Here is a 14,939-nt window from a genome sequence, read left to right on the forward strand (position 1 = left end):
CTGTGGGAGGATTTGGAATGCTATTGAATGATGTTGAATGATATAAGATGACCTGGAATGAGCTGAACATGCTAAAGTTGGAAGGGTTGGAATTCGTACAGAAATCGAGAAGCAATTGAAGGAAGAAAAATAGCACAAAAATCAAATGATGGGTGTCGCTCGCTCCTCCCGAAAGTGAAAGGAATAAGTTAAATGTTTTGAATGTTACTTTGAAATGATGTGTAATGTTGAATCTTCCATTGGAAATGGATGGGGAATAGTAGTAGGGTACAAAATTGGGAATTAGGGGTAAGGTGTGAATATTTGGAATAAAATAAATCATATATTGTGAATATTTATGTATGGCTTCTCCCTTTTTTTTTTTTCCTTTTGCATACTGTACACCATAAAGATGGTTCTTGCTTTATTTCAACCACACAATTCAAGTCGACTTCTCCAATTGGAATTTTTTTTCCATGAAAATGTAAATATTCCCTTTTGTGTCCATCGAAATACAGCAAGCGGATTCCGCGAGCGTGTCTTGCGTCCGTCGGAATTTTCCGAGTGTGTGTTTACCCTCAGCGGAGGTTTGCGAGCGCTTCTCGCGCCTCACATCACAAACGCTGACGCAACCTTCACTCTCCGGCGGAGGAAGCTTATCCGCCGTCTTTCTATTGATTGATCTTCAGCACAAGAAGAAAAAAAGTCAAAAAAAGTGTTCGCTTAGCATGTAAATGCGGGCCGGCCGGTTCCAGGCCGCGAATGGGCTCGTGTAATGAGGGTCAACTTTTTATAGAAAGTTCCTTGGGCCGTAGCCAAGATTTATATGTATGTAAAAATGAAAATAAAAGAGCCGCCTACAGCACAACAACAAAGCTGAGAAAGAAGAAAGACTCGATTTGAATCTCCATCGGAAACTTTGTCGGCAGCCATTTTAGTGTGTCAAGGAATAAAAAGATCCAGGTCCAGAAAGTAAATACCCTGCCAAAGTTTGGCTTTAGCCCCAGGTGCTAGCTAGCTAGCTCCCTAGCAGGTAAACAAGCACCATGGAAGTGATGAGTTATTAACATTGTTTTTCAATTTTAATTTATATTAATATTTTAGCCGTTGGCTAATGGCTCAATGAATAGAATTGTATTATCTGTCTCACTCTCAGAAGAAGGGCAACGGGTTTTTACATTTGCTATCTTGAAGGGAGTCTAGGACCGGTCTCAGCCGGTCGGAAGGGAGGCACAGGCTGATTATTGTTTTTCTCTAATCTGATTTATACCCATGGGAACATGTATTCACTGAGTTGTAAACAAATGTACTGTGGGCTGATGGGAGGAGACTTTTCGTATTCACCCACTTTTCAATAAATAATGATGTGCCGGAGTAGAGAGGACACACAATCTGATGGAACACGGCTTCAGTGTCGTCAGTTTTTGTCATCAGAAGCTTCTGTTTTAATGATACCTTTGCAAAGGGACTTCTTCACCAGAATCTCACCATTCAGTTAATTGAACACGCAAAGAGTACAATACTTAATATTGTCTACTCTAACAGAAGCTAGCTAGCTAGCTAGTACTTAGGAATAACTCAGTACGCCGAACTCTTTATTTGTGTGTAAACAAATGAATAACGCGTCACATGCAAATGAAAACAAGTTTGAGGATAACACCCAGTGGCAAGATAGTGTCATAATACACAAACAATTTGACATTTTTTCAGAAAATGAACTGCTCCCCACTTCCCTATTAATCAAAAAAGTCTTTCTCTATAGAATATGAGAATTGCAAACTGAGCACACAACATAACAGAACCGTGCATTTGAACAAGACAAAAGGAAAAGAAAAAAAAAACATAAAAGAGATCTAATCAGACAATAAATTCTTCAAATGATCAAATACCAACGAGGCTTGCTTTGGTTTTACACCTCCTCAATGTCCTTTTAAAAACGTTGGTTTACCTTAAAGAATAAATAATTGATATGATTTGAGGACGTACACGCACGGAATATGTTTGCGATGGAGTTGTGTTGTTTATATTCAAATTTTCTACATGTTTTGTATACTGTTTTGTTCAAATGAACTAAATATTTAATTGATAAAGTTGTTTATTTTTTATTTTTTTAAAGCTCAAAGTCACGTGTTTCCGGTGGAGCTCCACTCGCCCGGCGTCTGCAGCTAGACTCTTTATTTATTTAAAAAAAATTCCTGGGGAGCTCAGTATTGTTCATTCTGTAATTTTACCGATATGACATGTCATCATCATTGCTCTCTTTTTAATTTTTTTTATTAATTTTTATTTTGTATGTGGGTGAGCATGTGCATGTGCGTGTGGGCGTGTGTGTGTGTGTGTGTGTGTGTGTGCGTGCGTGTGAGCGTGTATTCATGCAGCTAGGCTCTTATGGGAGCAGCACAAAATGGATTCTCGTATTTGTGAACAAATAAATACCGCGAGAACTCGGCTTGCTTGCGTGCGTCCTTATTAGCGGTGTGTCGTCGTAACCACAAAGTGCACAAAATAAATCAGTCGTCCTGCAGCGCATTTAAAGAGCTCACAGCTTGAAAGCGAAATAAAAACAAACATAACGCGTGGGAAGGATTTTGCCCCCCCCCCCCCCCCCCCAGGAGGGCCGATGACGGCTCTTTCCCAAACGTCAACCCCTCCTCCCTCCCTCACTTTACCTGCAAGCTCTGCAAGACAAGGTCGAGCCTCCTGCATTGAGTGTTTGTTTGCCTGGGGAGGAGATTTACTTGTTTGCCTTTTTCCGAGTCGGCGCACACACACACACACACACACACACACACACACACACACACACACACACACACACACACACACACACACACACACACACACACACACACATTGACACACGCTTTGTTTTGCTGCAGTGAGACGACAAGTCGAGATTTGGGTGGTCGCCCGAGGGGCTCGCTTGTCTGTCTGCTGGAGATAATTGCTCCAAAGTGAAGAAATTTGTCACCGGACCTTCACTCGGTTCCAGCTTTCTTTAGTGGCTCAGTCAGACGGCATTTATGTGTGTGTGTGTGTGTGTGTTTGTGTGTGATCATCGTCCTCTGTGGCGCCAGCTTGTTGTTCTCTGCGTGAACCTTTTGCTCAAGCTGTCATCACCGCCGCCCGCTGGAGCTCAGCCAGGATTTAAGGGACTTTTACGCCACAGTGGAAATGACTTGGGAACGGCGGGGAAAGCGCTCGCAAATCAGCCGGAAAAAAAACGCAGAAACACTCGGAATCAAGCATCGGCAAGGGAAAATAACAATAAAAAAAATACTGGGTGACATCAGGAAAATGACTAAGATACATGAAGGGAAATTGGGGGTAACACCAGGATACAAAAAAAATAAAATAAAAAAAAAAATAAATAAAATAAAATAAAAAAATATATATATATATACTATAAATTAGGGGTGTCCAAATTAGTGCATTAATTTGAACTTTCTTTAACGCTACAATTTTTGTTATGCATGATTAACGAGCGCCACTTACTTGTCACGACTTGTCATACAGATCAACCAGATAACGAGACATGCTAACGCAGTCGTGTCAACCTTTGGAAAGGTTTTCCTTTTTAGCTTAGCATAACTTACTTTAGCGTCCAAGGTGCCTCGTCGTCCGCTGGCCAACAGCAGAAACCCGAGTGTTTTATCGCATTTGCCAAATCTCCCCCCCCCCGCCCCTCACCCCCCGCCCCCCCCCCCCCCCCCCCCCCCCCGCCGTCCTGTTTGTGACTTGTAGCCTCCGAGGGTGCTGGTGCTAGCGCCCCTGTCCGTGGAGGGTCCCGGCGAGGCTCGGACCATCACCAAGTCCGCCCTCCTGGTGGACGATCCCGACAACCCGGCGGACGTCCTGCTGATGCTGCTGGAGGCGCCTCGTCACGGCCGGCTGACGCGGGTCCACGGCGACCGGTCGCTCAGCCGCTTCAAGCTGGAGGAGCTTTCCCGCGAGCGCGTGCAGTACGTGCACGACGGGTCGCGGCAGGCGCAGGACCACCTGGTGCTGCAGGTCAACGATGGGCACAGCTACCAGAATGTTCTGCTTCAAGTGCGCATTAGTCAAAAGGTAGGAAACGCTCAGCCAAGCTTCCAACCCCAATTTGTAAGCAAACCTTGTCTTAAAACCCTCTTTTGACAATATCACCTCGAGCCTCCAACCTCAAATTTAAACCTTGATCCTGACAGAGGTGGCAAATCCTGTTTTAAAAACCCTAACCTTTGCTTGAAACACACCAATTTTGAAACCCTAATCCAGGGCCAGAAAGTAAAAACCCTGCCACAGTTTGGCTTTAGCCTCTGATGCTAACTAGCTAGCTCCCTAAAAGGTAAACAAAGCACCATGTGAGCTAGCTTGAGAACTAGCTAGCTAGCACCTGGGGCTAAAGCCAAACTATGGCGGGGTTTTTACTTTCTGGACCTGGATTTGCCACCTCTGTTGCTAGTTTATCAGATTGTTGATTTGGGTCCTGAATTTTTTTTCTTGAAACCTTAAGCCTGTGTTAAAACTCTCTCTCTTAAATAACTTAAAACCATAAATCCTTTCTTGAAACTCTAATTGGAAAACCTAACTTCTTCTTGACTTCCAAAATTGAAGCCCTAACTATGCCTTTAAACCCTTTTTTGTCAATCATAACCTTTACTTGTGTCTTGAAACCTCTTAAGACCCCGCTTCGTCCTGATTGGTTTAAAGTTGTTCCTGCTCATTTGCGTCGTGAACATTCCATGTGACAACATGTCAGCTCGTGCCATATGCTAGGCTACATTCACTAGCACACTAGCAGACGGTTCGACTTTGGATTTATTTATTTTTTAAAGGCTAACCATCTGGACCATTTGGGAGATTTCTGGATTAAATCAAAAAAAAAAAAAAAAGTATATGTTGAAAACTTTTTTTTGTGATGGTGTGTGCTTCTCTAAGGCGGCCGACTCGCCTGAGCTGCGGTCCGTCCCGGTAACGTGGGTGAGAGAGGGCGGCATGGTGAGAATCGGCAGCAAGCAACTGCAGGCGCACTACAAGGGGGTCAGCGCCGACCACATCGTTTACACCATCCTGGTCTCTGACGGGCAGCCCAAATATGGTAAAAAAAAGAAAAGGAAACAGTTAGCAAACAAAAATATGCTACATGCTACATGCCTCCTGTTATCTTGCGGGTCAAATTGACCCGGGCAAAAACGACTTAAATGAGGACCACAATCGGTTCGCTTTCTCCATCCAGGTGAAATTGTGCTGGTGTCCATGCCTGCCGACGGCCCGCCCGAAGGTTGGAACCCGACGCTGACGGACGACCGAAGCTTTACCGCCACCACCTCGTTCACCCAGCAGGACGTGGACCATGGCACCGTGTGGTACCGGCACTACGGCAGCGGGACCCCGGCCGACTCTTTCCGCTTCCAGGTCGGAGACACTTGTGTACCCCGCCACACTGACAGATTCTTTCTTTCTTTCTTTCTTTTATTTATATTTATTTTTGTGGTGGGGCGCCGCCGTAGCTTACAGATCGGAAACTAATTACCCAGGTGCCGTTTGGTGTTTGATCTCAGTGCATGCGTTGCCTTGATGACCAACATTGCCCCAGCCAACATGGCCGCCACGTTGGCACATCTGTTAGCCGGATCGAGTCTGTACTTACTCACTGTATGGAAACACGAGTCTCTTTCTGTTGATTGCACCACAGCGCCAGTAAACAACAGTGGCCGATTCTGGAACTATCAGGCAAGCATGCGGATGAGTTAGGTGCGGACCGTTTCTAGCCGTACCAAAACCAAGCGGATGTACGTAAGCCAGGACAACAAAAAAAAAATTGACAACTATGGCATCAAGTACAAAGCGTGTTTGTACAGTGAAGTGCCATTTTTCCGAGGCGATACGTTGTAGACCTATCTTGGTTCTGGAGCGTATCCACATTCCAAACGGTCACTCAGTGCATTCCTGCCAGTCTCTTCATTGTCAACATGACAAAGCAGCCAAAAAAGCTTCGCAGCTCCATCCAATCAAGCGTCTGCCAATACTCGTTTTTGGCTCCGTCTATTGCCGCAAATTGATTTTAATTACTCGCTGACGCTATTCAGACGACAAATCTCGAGCGTCTCTTTAAATTGACGCCGTCAAATTCCTGGAAGCCTCGCCTGCGCTTAAAAGGCAAGGTGATTAAAGGGAGTTGTTTTTTTTTTTTTATGGAATGATTTAGAAATGCACTGCACGAGTCAATAAGCAGCCGTCCATCCAAAGCAATCAATTCAGCTGTTGCAAAGATGATCATGCTCGACGCTGTCGGCAAGAGTTATTAAGGTGTCTTAATTGAATGCGCTCGCGAGTTTCCTTTCAAAATCTTTTTTTTTTTTCCTATGGCCTGCTACGCTACAAAATTACTCTTTACCATGAATCCAAAGTAGGTAGCTTTCCAAACTAGCTAGCTAGTACAATGTATTACTACAATGCTAGCTACAATGCTAGCTAGTACAGTATATTACTACAATGCTAGCTACAATGCTAGCTAGTACAGTATATGACTACAATGCTAGCTACAATGCTAGCTAGTACAGTATATGACTACAATGCTAGCTACAATGCTAGCTAGTACAGTATATTACTACAATGCTAGCTACAATGCTAGCTAGTACAGTATATGACTACAATGCTAGCTACAATGCTAGCTAGTACAGTATATGACTACAATGCTAGCTACAATGCTAGCTAGTACAGTATATTACTACAATGCTAGCTACAATGCTAGCTAGTACAGTATATTACTACAATGCTAGCTACAATGCTAGCTAGTACAGTATATTACTACAATGCTAGCTACAATGCTAGCTAGTACAGTATATGACTACAATGCTAGCTACAATGCTAGCTAGTACAGTATATGACTACAATGCTAGCTACAATGCTAGCTAGTACAGTATATTACTACAATGCTAGCTACAATGCTAGCTAGTACAGTATATTACTACAATGCTAGCTACAATGCTAGCTAGTACAGTATATTACTACAATGCTAGCTACAATGCTAGCTAGTACAGTATAAGACTACAATGCTAGCGAGTACATTTTGAACATACTCGTAAATAATACGTTCAAACATACTAGCAAAATTTTTTTTAACATAATCGCAAGTATGTTTGAACATGCGCAAAAAAGCCTCAAGAACCCGTAACAGAAAAAAAACGAAGCCATCCGCTTTGCTTTGAAGGAGTCATAAAAGCATCATTTTGTTATTCGAGGAGACGTTTTTGTATCAAGATATTTGTGGTCAATATTTCATTGGTTCTCCGCAGGTGTCAACAGAGGCCGCTGCCGTCACACAAAGTGAACCGCAGACGTTCACCATCGGAGTCTTACCGCAAATCCCCGGATTCCCTCAACTCCACCCGGACTGTGATCTCCAAATCACGGTCAGGCCAAACATGACTCCTTCTTCAAATGTCATTCAAAAGACTGCGCCACAAAAAAAAAAAGAAGCTCACTCCAAATTGATCGCGTGCTTGCGTGTGTGTCTGTGTGTGTAAAACAGGCCCTTGAGGATCGTGTGACAGAGATAACGCCCTCAGCTCTTTCCTTCATGGACTCTGAGACGCCCAGTGATCGTCTCATCTACAACATCACCAAACCACTACCGACTGGACAAGGTCACACACACACACACACACACATCAAAGGTTGCAAATCCAGGTCCAGAAAGTACAAACCCTGCCACAGCTTGGCTTTAGCCGTGATGCTAGCTATCTAATGTTAGATTATTAACATTGTTTTTCAGTTTCGATTTACATTTTAACCGTTTTGGATATTAGTTATAAAGATATAAATATAAGACAACAGTTAATTCATATGTTAAGACAATCTATAGTCCTTTGTTCTCTTCCTGGGAAAGAGAAAGGTAACAGGTTTCTTTTCTATATTATCTAAGGGGAGTATAGTTGGTGCCAGTCTCTGTCCGGTCGAAGAGAGTCCAAGGACAGGCCGATTTGCTACTCTTCAAGTCTAATCTGATTTGTACCTATGGGAACTTGCTCATGGGAGGGGACAGGGATTTTCTTGTATTCACTGACTTTCAATAAATATCTGTGTGCTGGAGGAGGAGAGAGACTTTTGAACGAAACACTGCTTGGGTGTCTTCATTTGTGTGATCAGAAGCTTCTGATTAATTATACCTTTGCAAAGGGACTTCTTCACCAGAATCTCACCATTCAATTATTGAACACGCAAAGAGCACAATAATAATATTGTCTACTCTATCACTAACTAGCTAGCTAGCTCCCTAGCAGGTAAACAAGTACCATGGGAGCTAGCTAGCTAGCACCTGTGGCATAGTTTCTACTTTCTGGACCTGGATTGGCCACCTCTGACACACATGCACACTTACTTCCCCGATGCATATTTCCATTAAAATCTCTTCTTCTTTTTTTCCCCCCGTGGTCACCAGGCGCCATTGAACATCGCGACAGGCCGTACACGGCGGTCAAACATTTCACGCAGGCAGACGTGGACAACGGCAAGATCATCTACAGGCCCCCTAAGGCTCCCTCACACCTACAAGAACTCTACCAGTACTCCTTCATTGGTGAATATTTTTCTTTTATTATTATACTTAAGAACCCTCGTAAGGAAAGAGCACAATTTTTGGCTTTTTGTTTTTTTCTTATATTAATATAAAATATAAAGCATATGAAAAAAAATCCCTGAGTGAGCACCCAATTGTCCTAAACATGTTGAAGTTCAAAATGGCAGCGTCCAAAATTTCAAAATTATTATTGTCATTATTATATGTGGGAAACAAATTTTTATACTACACATGAGTAAAAATGTCCACATTTTGTCCCATTAACTCCCATTCAAAATCAGAATTTTTGATGCACTGTACACTTGATGTGTTGTAGTGCATTTCCCGCGATTACCCAATTTATCCCTTCACTGGGGCATCAACTAAACGTAGATATATTTTTTTTTTACTTTAGAGTGATAAAAGCCATAATACACCAGATGGCACTAGAGAGCTAATTATCATTTTTGGTTGAACTGACTTGTTTTGCCCATTCTTATACCAAAACAAGAAAGCACGGGTAAATATTACAACCAGGAGTCAGCATGAGGCAGTTGAGTTGCATGGGATGGAAAATATTTGGACCTTGAGGCACTCACTGCAATTCCAAAAATTAACATTATTTGTGCTGCTTTTTGAATACAGCGCTTGGATTTGATCGCATTCCAACTTGTGGGTGTTAAATAGCTTCATTAATATTCATTTTCATCCCCGCGTTGGTTTTGTGGAATATTTGCTGTTCCGCATGTTAATCGGCTTTTTATTAAGCCTTTTATCCGCCTTTGGCTGTGACACGACTGCTTCTGAAATGCTAATGCTAGGCTAGCAAGGTGGAGTACAATGCAAGTCAAATGTTAATAATGTCTCAGTGAGAAACTTTTCAAAAGGGAATACCTTGCAACAAAAGCTCATAATGAGGGTTTGTTGCAATAACTTTGCATATGCAGTACTTTTATTCTTACCCTTGATACATTTTTAAAATGTTTGTTTTTTTTCATCACAAATGAGTGAAGATATTTTCAGTTTTTTGTTGTTGTCAACTTTAATGTTAACAGTTGTATGATTTCCCGCAGGTTTGCCCGAATCGTTGAGTGTCTTCTTCACAGGTAAATATTTTTGCCTGAAATCAAACAGAGCGCCTCCTGCTGTTTGCTTTTACCCGACCTTCATCTTCATCTTCATCTTCTCCTTCCTATTTCTTATTTCTTCCTTTTGTGTCACTTTAATCTTCCCGGGCTTCTCTCGCTCATCTTTCAACTCGACTCGTCTGCCATCCCGGCTGCTCTCTTGCGTTTTTCCTGCTCAAAATGTCTCATTTGACCCATTTTGACATTTTTTTTCTTCTGTTGTCTCGCCTTCCCCTCAAGGTTTCTTTCCCGGAAGGGTAGATATAAAGAAATCACAAATTGGTGTTTTAAATGGGCATTTTCTGGATGATTTTTAAAAAAAATATTATTATTCAACCTACAAATCCAGTTTCATTTAGCAACCTAGAATTTGTAGGCGTGTCTATAATGAGTTCTGAGTCTTGAGAAGCTATGCCCAAAAAGACAAAGGAAATCCAACATTTTCATTTAAAGCAACCATTTTCAGATCATTTCTTTCAAATTGTTTGAAAATCCAGCCCCCAGCGTTGTGCTGTCACTATGGAATACTTTTAGAACCGATTAATCTGTCGATTATTCAATCGATTAATCGACTAATCTGATTCATTTTAATTTTGCATTCAAATGTATTTTAAAAAAAAGAAAAAAAATCCCCTAATTACTTTTTAGTAATGAGTGATTGGTGATTCGTGAAGTGATTAAAAAAGGGGAGGATTGATGTTGTGCTACCAGTTGGGTCATTTTTTTCCAAAATAAAACCAGATGTTTGCAAATGTCTCATTTGGATTCACAATGAAGAAAATCAGTCGTCTTTCATGAAGGATGATAGAAATCAGTCAACAATTACTGTTGACATGCAGAACTCACAGGATTTTTAAAAAAAATGACTCCAAACGATTACTCGATTATTAAAATAGTTGTCAATTAATTTGATAATCGATTACTTGTCGATTATTCGATCAATTTTGACAGCTTTACTCCAAAGCCAATTTCACGTAGCAACCGGAAATTTGGTTGGCACGTCAATCATAAGTAAACCGACAAAATAGTCTCAATGCTGGAAAAGTCGGCCATTTTGGTTTGAAGCGGCCATTTTCAGCTGATTTTGGCCATTCCGGGATTTTTTTCAAAAGCAAGATATTGTCCGACTTTGATCAATTGAAAGCGCGTATCACAGACAGATGGCCGCGCCGACATGATGAATAATTGTAGTTTTTGTCTTTGCAAGTGGGCGGAGAATGTCGGCAAAATTTGCCGAGTCTCCGCAAAGAGCACAGTTTAACCAAATGAATGTTTTGTGTGTGCGTGTCAAGTGTCCGACGGCGAGCACACCACTCCCGAGTTGGACTTTGCCGTCCTGCTGCTGTCCAACCACCAGCAGCCGCCAATGTTCCAGGTTCTGGACCCCATCCTGGAAGTCGGCATGGGCGGGGGGGCCACCGTGGGTAAGACACGGCAACACGCGCGCGGGTACAAAAACAAGACTTTTTGCCAATCGACTCTGAAAGATGAAACAAGACCGATTCTTTTGGACAGAAAGAGGACTAAAGACAAAGTTTGTCACTGAATCCGTGTCCTCGGAGCAAGCGACCCCCGGTTCGATTCCCACGCTCAGTGCCTCGTTCCTAAATCTCATTCCTTCGTGTCTAATATTCAGCTGTCGCGTCTACAAAAAGCCAAAAATGAACATTACATTCAATTAAAAGTCAATATAAAATGAATGTGAACAATAAATACAATTAAATTACTGGGAACATTTAAAAATGAATTAAAAAATGTGAATTTAATATTGAATTAAAAATTCAATCATTAACAGCTACACTTCAAATCCAACGTTAAACAAAACAATTTATTCAGAAAAATACGTAAAAGTAACAATAAGTCAAACATTTATTTAAATAAAAATTATGAAACTTTTAATTTAAGAAAAATACATGAAAAAAGGAAAGAAAAAAGTGAATTAAACAATAAATTAAAGGTCAGACATGAAAAGTAATTAACAATTGAATTAAGTATTACATTAAAGATTTAATTAATTATTAAATGAAACATTATAAATTAAATGGAAGGATTACTTTAAAATATACATACATTTAAATTAGACGCCTAACTAAATAAAAATCATTGTCTTTTAAATGAAAAAGTAATACAAAAATGAATTGAACAATAAATTCAAGTCAAAAATTTTATTAAGCATTAAATGGAAAAAAAACTTAAATGAATGTAAGAAATAAAAATGTGAAATTTAGAAATGTATGAAGTATAATTATTTATTAATTAACGATTCAATAAAAAAAATACATTAGTAATTTACAAAAAAATAACTAATAAAATGGAAAAAATAGTTTATTATATACATAAAAATAAATTAAACGCTTCATTAAATTATAGATGCAAAATAAAAATTTGAATGGAGATTTGCGAAAATTCATTCAATAAATTGATTATATGATTTTTAAAATAAAATGTACAATAATTGAATGCATATTCATTTTTTTCATTTCTTATCGAATGCATTCATCATTTTGAAAGCTATTTTCACCAGCGTGTATTTATTTATATTCAGAACCTTTGAGCGTTCCTCTTTCCTTTGGCGCTTTTTCCAACTGTGGATGTTCATGTTGGTCGCGATCGCAGGCGGCCATCAGCTGGCGGTGAGCGACGCCGACACGTCCCCCGACGAGCTGGAGTTCGAGCTGGTGGAGGCTCCGGTCCACGGGGAGCTGCTGAGAAGCCACGCCGGCGCCGGCGCCCGCGTCGCCATGACGAACGGTGAGACGCCGTCGTCGTCGTCGTCGCAAAAAAAGTCATCCTCGCGCGCTCTCCTCACCAAAAAAAGATTTCTCTTCGTCCCCTCGGCCAGGCGACATCTTCACCTTTGCCGACGTGACCCGCAACTCGCTGCTTTACCGCCACGCCGGCCTCTCCCGCCACGACGACGCCTTCACCGTCTCGGTCAGCGACGGCATCTCCATGGCGACCGTCGCCGTGCAGGTGGCGGTGCTGGGCGGCGGCGCCAGCGCCAGCGGTGGCGGCGGCGGTGGACACGGGCCCCAGCGGGACCCCGACGCTGCGCTTTCCCTGGAGGTGGGAAAGAGGAGCAGCACCGTCATCACACGTTCGCACCTGGCCTACACCGTGAGTTGTAGCAGATTATGTTTTCTTATATTTATATTAGGGGTGTCAAAAGTAGTGCGGTAATTTCAAGTTTCTTTAACGCCACAAATTTTTTTAACACGCCACAAATTTTTTTAACACGCCATTAATGAGCGCCCCTTATTTGGAAAGTCTGTACTGACAAAATTTCGTCATAATAAATGTAATAATAATGCGTATATTTGTGGAGGTCAAGTTGTCTTTTACAATTTTTAAAATTTGCAGAATTTCTTCGTGCTAAAGATTAGAAATATTTTAATATAAAAAGAAAAACGCACTGAGCTGTCTCCAACGTCGTACAAATGCAATGATGCCATCTTGTGGCAGAAAAAGGACCTCAACACAAATCAATATCACGCTCGTTTTTTTACACTACAGTACATCTTTTTCATTTGAACTCAATTTTATGAATTATTATGAATTTACCGTATCAATGACTAGGAGATGCAGACATATTTCTATTTTTTGAACTCATAAAAACTTTGAAAATAAAATTTGATTGTACATTTAGAACCAGATATAAAATTTGCAATTAATCGTGAGTTGACTATTGAAGTCATGTGATCAATTACAAATAAAGATTTGAATTGCCTAATTGATATGATATTATACTAAGTGCAAGTTCTATGTACCATGATGTGATATGACGTCATTTTCCCGTCATTTCCTTGCGGTAGGACGATTCATCGGCGGACGAGCAGATCGGCATCCAGCTGGTGTCGGTGCCGATGTACGGCATCCTGACCAGGACTCCGGACCAGCAAGAGCCGCAGGAACTGAGGGAATATTCCACCTTCTCCATGGACGACATCAACCGCGGAACCATCAGGTCGGCGGCAAAACCACGCGTCGTGTCACGATACGCGGCGGAAGACAAAGTTCGCTCCGATTACCGTGCAGTTTGATACGATGCGCTCGTTAGATGACACTCCAAATACATGACACTAAAATTCATTCCAATTATGATAAGATGTACTCCAATTACAGTATACAGAAATGTACTCCAATTACAATATGATGCGATTCACAAATGACGATCCAGTTACGATAAATATTGTAAAGCAAAATGATTCAGTACAATAACGATACGCTACGATTCACTTTCAATGCGAAATGTTACGAAATGATACGATTCTCTCAAATTGCTGAACGATATGATTCACTTCAATACGAGTTACGATTCGCTACACTGCGGTTACAATACGATTGACTTCTGATAAGACTTACTCAATATTTTTTTCTCTTCTGATACGGCACGTTACGATTCGCTACAATCTGAAACAAATCGCTTCACTCCATATACAGTATCAAATAATTCTATTAATTCCAAGATCGATGAAATACGATTCGCTCCATTTACAGTACGATTGCAACATGGCAGGATTTCACTTTGACGATACAATGCAAGATTTGTCACTCGCCGATGATGGTACGATACAATTCACGTCAATTCCAATGCCATGGTTTTGTCTCAATTTGAAGCAATTTGATTCGACTCACCCAGTTAGGATGATTCCGATTCCGATTCCGATTCGCTTCCTCATGCTCGTGACTCAACGTCAACATCGATTGCATCGCTTTGGATGCCTGGCTAAGAAAAACCAGAGTCGCTAATTGTTGTATGAGGATTAACATCGGATTAGAGACGATGGCGTCAGGATGGATTGAATGCAGAGATTCAAGTGTTGTGTCCTTGTTAATCCACAATCAATTCCACGACGGCCATAAACATTGAAACACTGCAAAGAGCCAGCGAACCGATCGATCCCTTTATGAGCTTTGTCCTTTTCTTTTGCAGCAATTCCGTTAAGTGCTCATTCGCATCTACATGTGTGCTCATTTCGCATCTAGCTGAGAATGCATCGGCCAGTGTGGCTCTCCTTTCCCACATGCAAGGAAGGGCGTTGCATTTAAAAAAAATAATAATAATAATATCCCTCAAATGTGCCTGTTACTCAAATTTTGGCTTGCGACACAAAATCTAACTTAAAAGTCAAGATATCACAAGAACATGATTCTATGCAATGATGAGACGATTAGTCGTAACTACCATACGTTTACGATTCATTCCATTTACGATCTATGAATCACTCATATTACGATCCAATGCACTCTAATTACGATATGCTTTACTACAACGAAGATGACAGAATATA

The 14,939-nt window shown here is 41.2% G+C and overlaps 1 protein-coding gene across 2 annotated transcripts in view; it reads left to right on the forward strand.

The window, feature by feature from the left end:
- Nucleotides 1–14,939, forward strand: part of fras1 (Fraser extracellular matrix complex subunit 1) — a 149,073-nt gene that overhangs the window by 95,392 nt on the left and 38,742 nt on the right. For both annotated transcript variants that reach the window (XM_086076384.1, XM_086076386.1), the window contains 11 exons: nucleotides 3,724–4,047; nucleotides 4,900–5,059; nucleotides 5,198–5,376; nucleotides 7,260–7,376; nucleotides 7,496–7,610; nucleotides 8,405–8,542; nucleotides 9,595–9,627; nucleotides 10,941–11,072; nucleotides 12,265–12,399; nucleotides 12,491–12,765; nucleotides 13,461–13,612. In XM_086076384.1, coding sequence (XP_085932510.1) covers nucleotides 3,724–4,047; nucleotides 4,900–5,059; nucleotides 5,198–5,376; nucleotides 7,260–7,376; nucleotides 7,496–7,610; nucleotides 8,405–8,542; nucleotides 9,595–9,627; nucleotides 10,941–11,072; nucleotides 12,265–12,399; nucleotides 12,491–12,765; nucleotides 13,461–13,612 — 1,760 coding nt within the window. The remainder of the gene's footprint in view (nucleotides 1–3,723; nucleotides 4,048–4,899; nucleotides 5,060–5,197; nucleotides 5,377–7,259; nucleotides 7,377–7,495; nucleotides 7,611–8,404; nucleotides 8,543–9,594; nucleotides 9,628–10,940; nucleotides 11,073–12,264; nucleotides 12,400–12,490; nucleotides 12,766–13,460; nucleotides 13,613–14,939) is intronic.

Source organism: Leptonotus elevatus, chromosome 5 (assembly GCF_054856555.1).
Source record: "Leptonotus elevatus isolate MCC_2025b chromosome 5, RoL_Lele_1.0, whole genome shotgun sequence".
NCBI classification, from domain to species: Eukaryota; Metazoa; Chordata; class Actinopteri; order Syngnathiformes; family Syngnathidae; genus Leptonotus; species Leptonotus elevatus.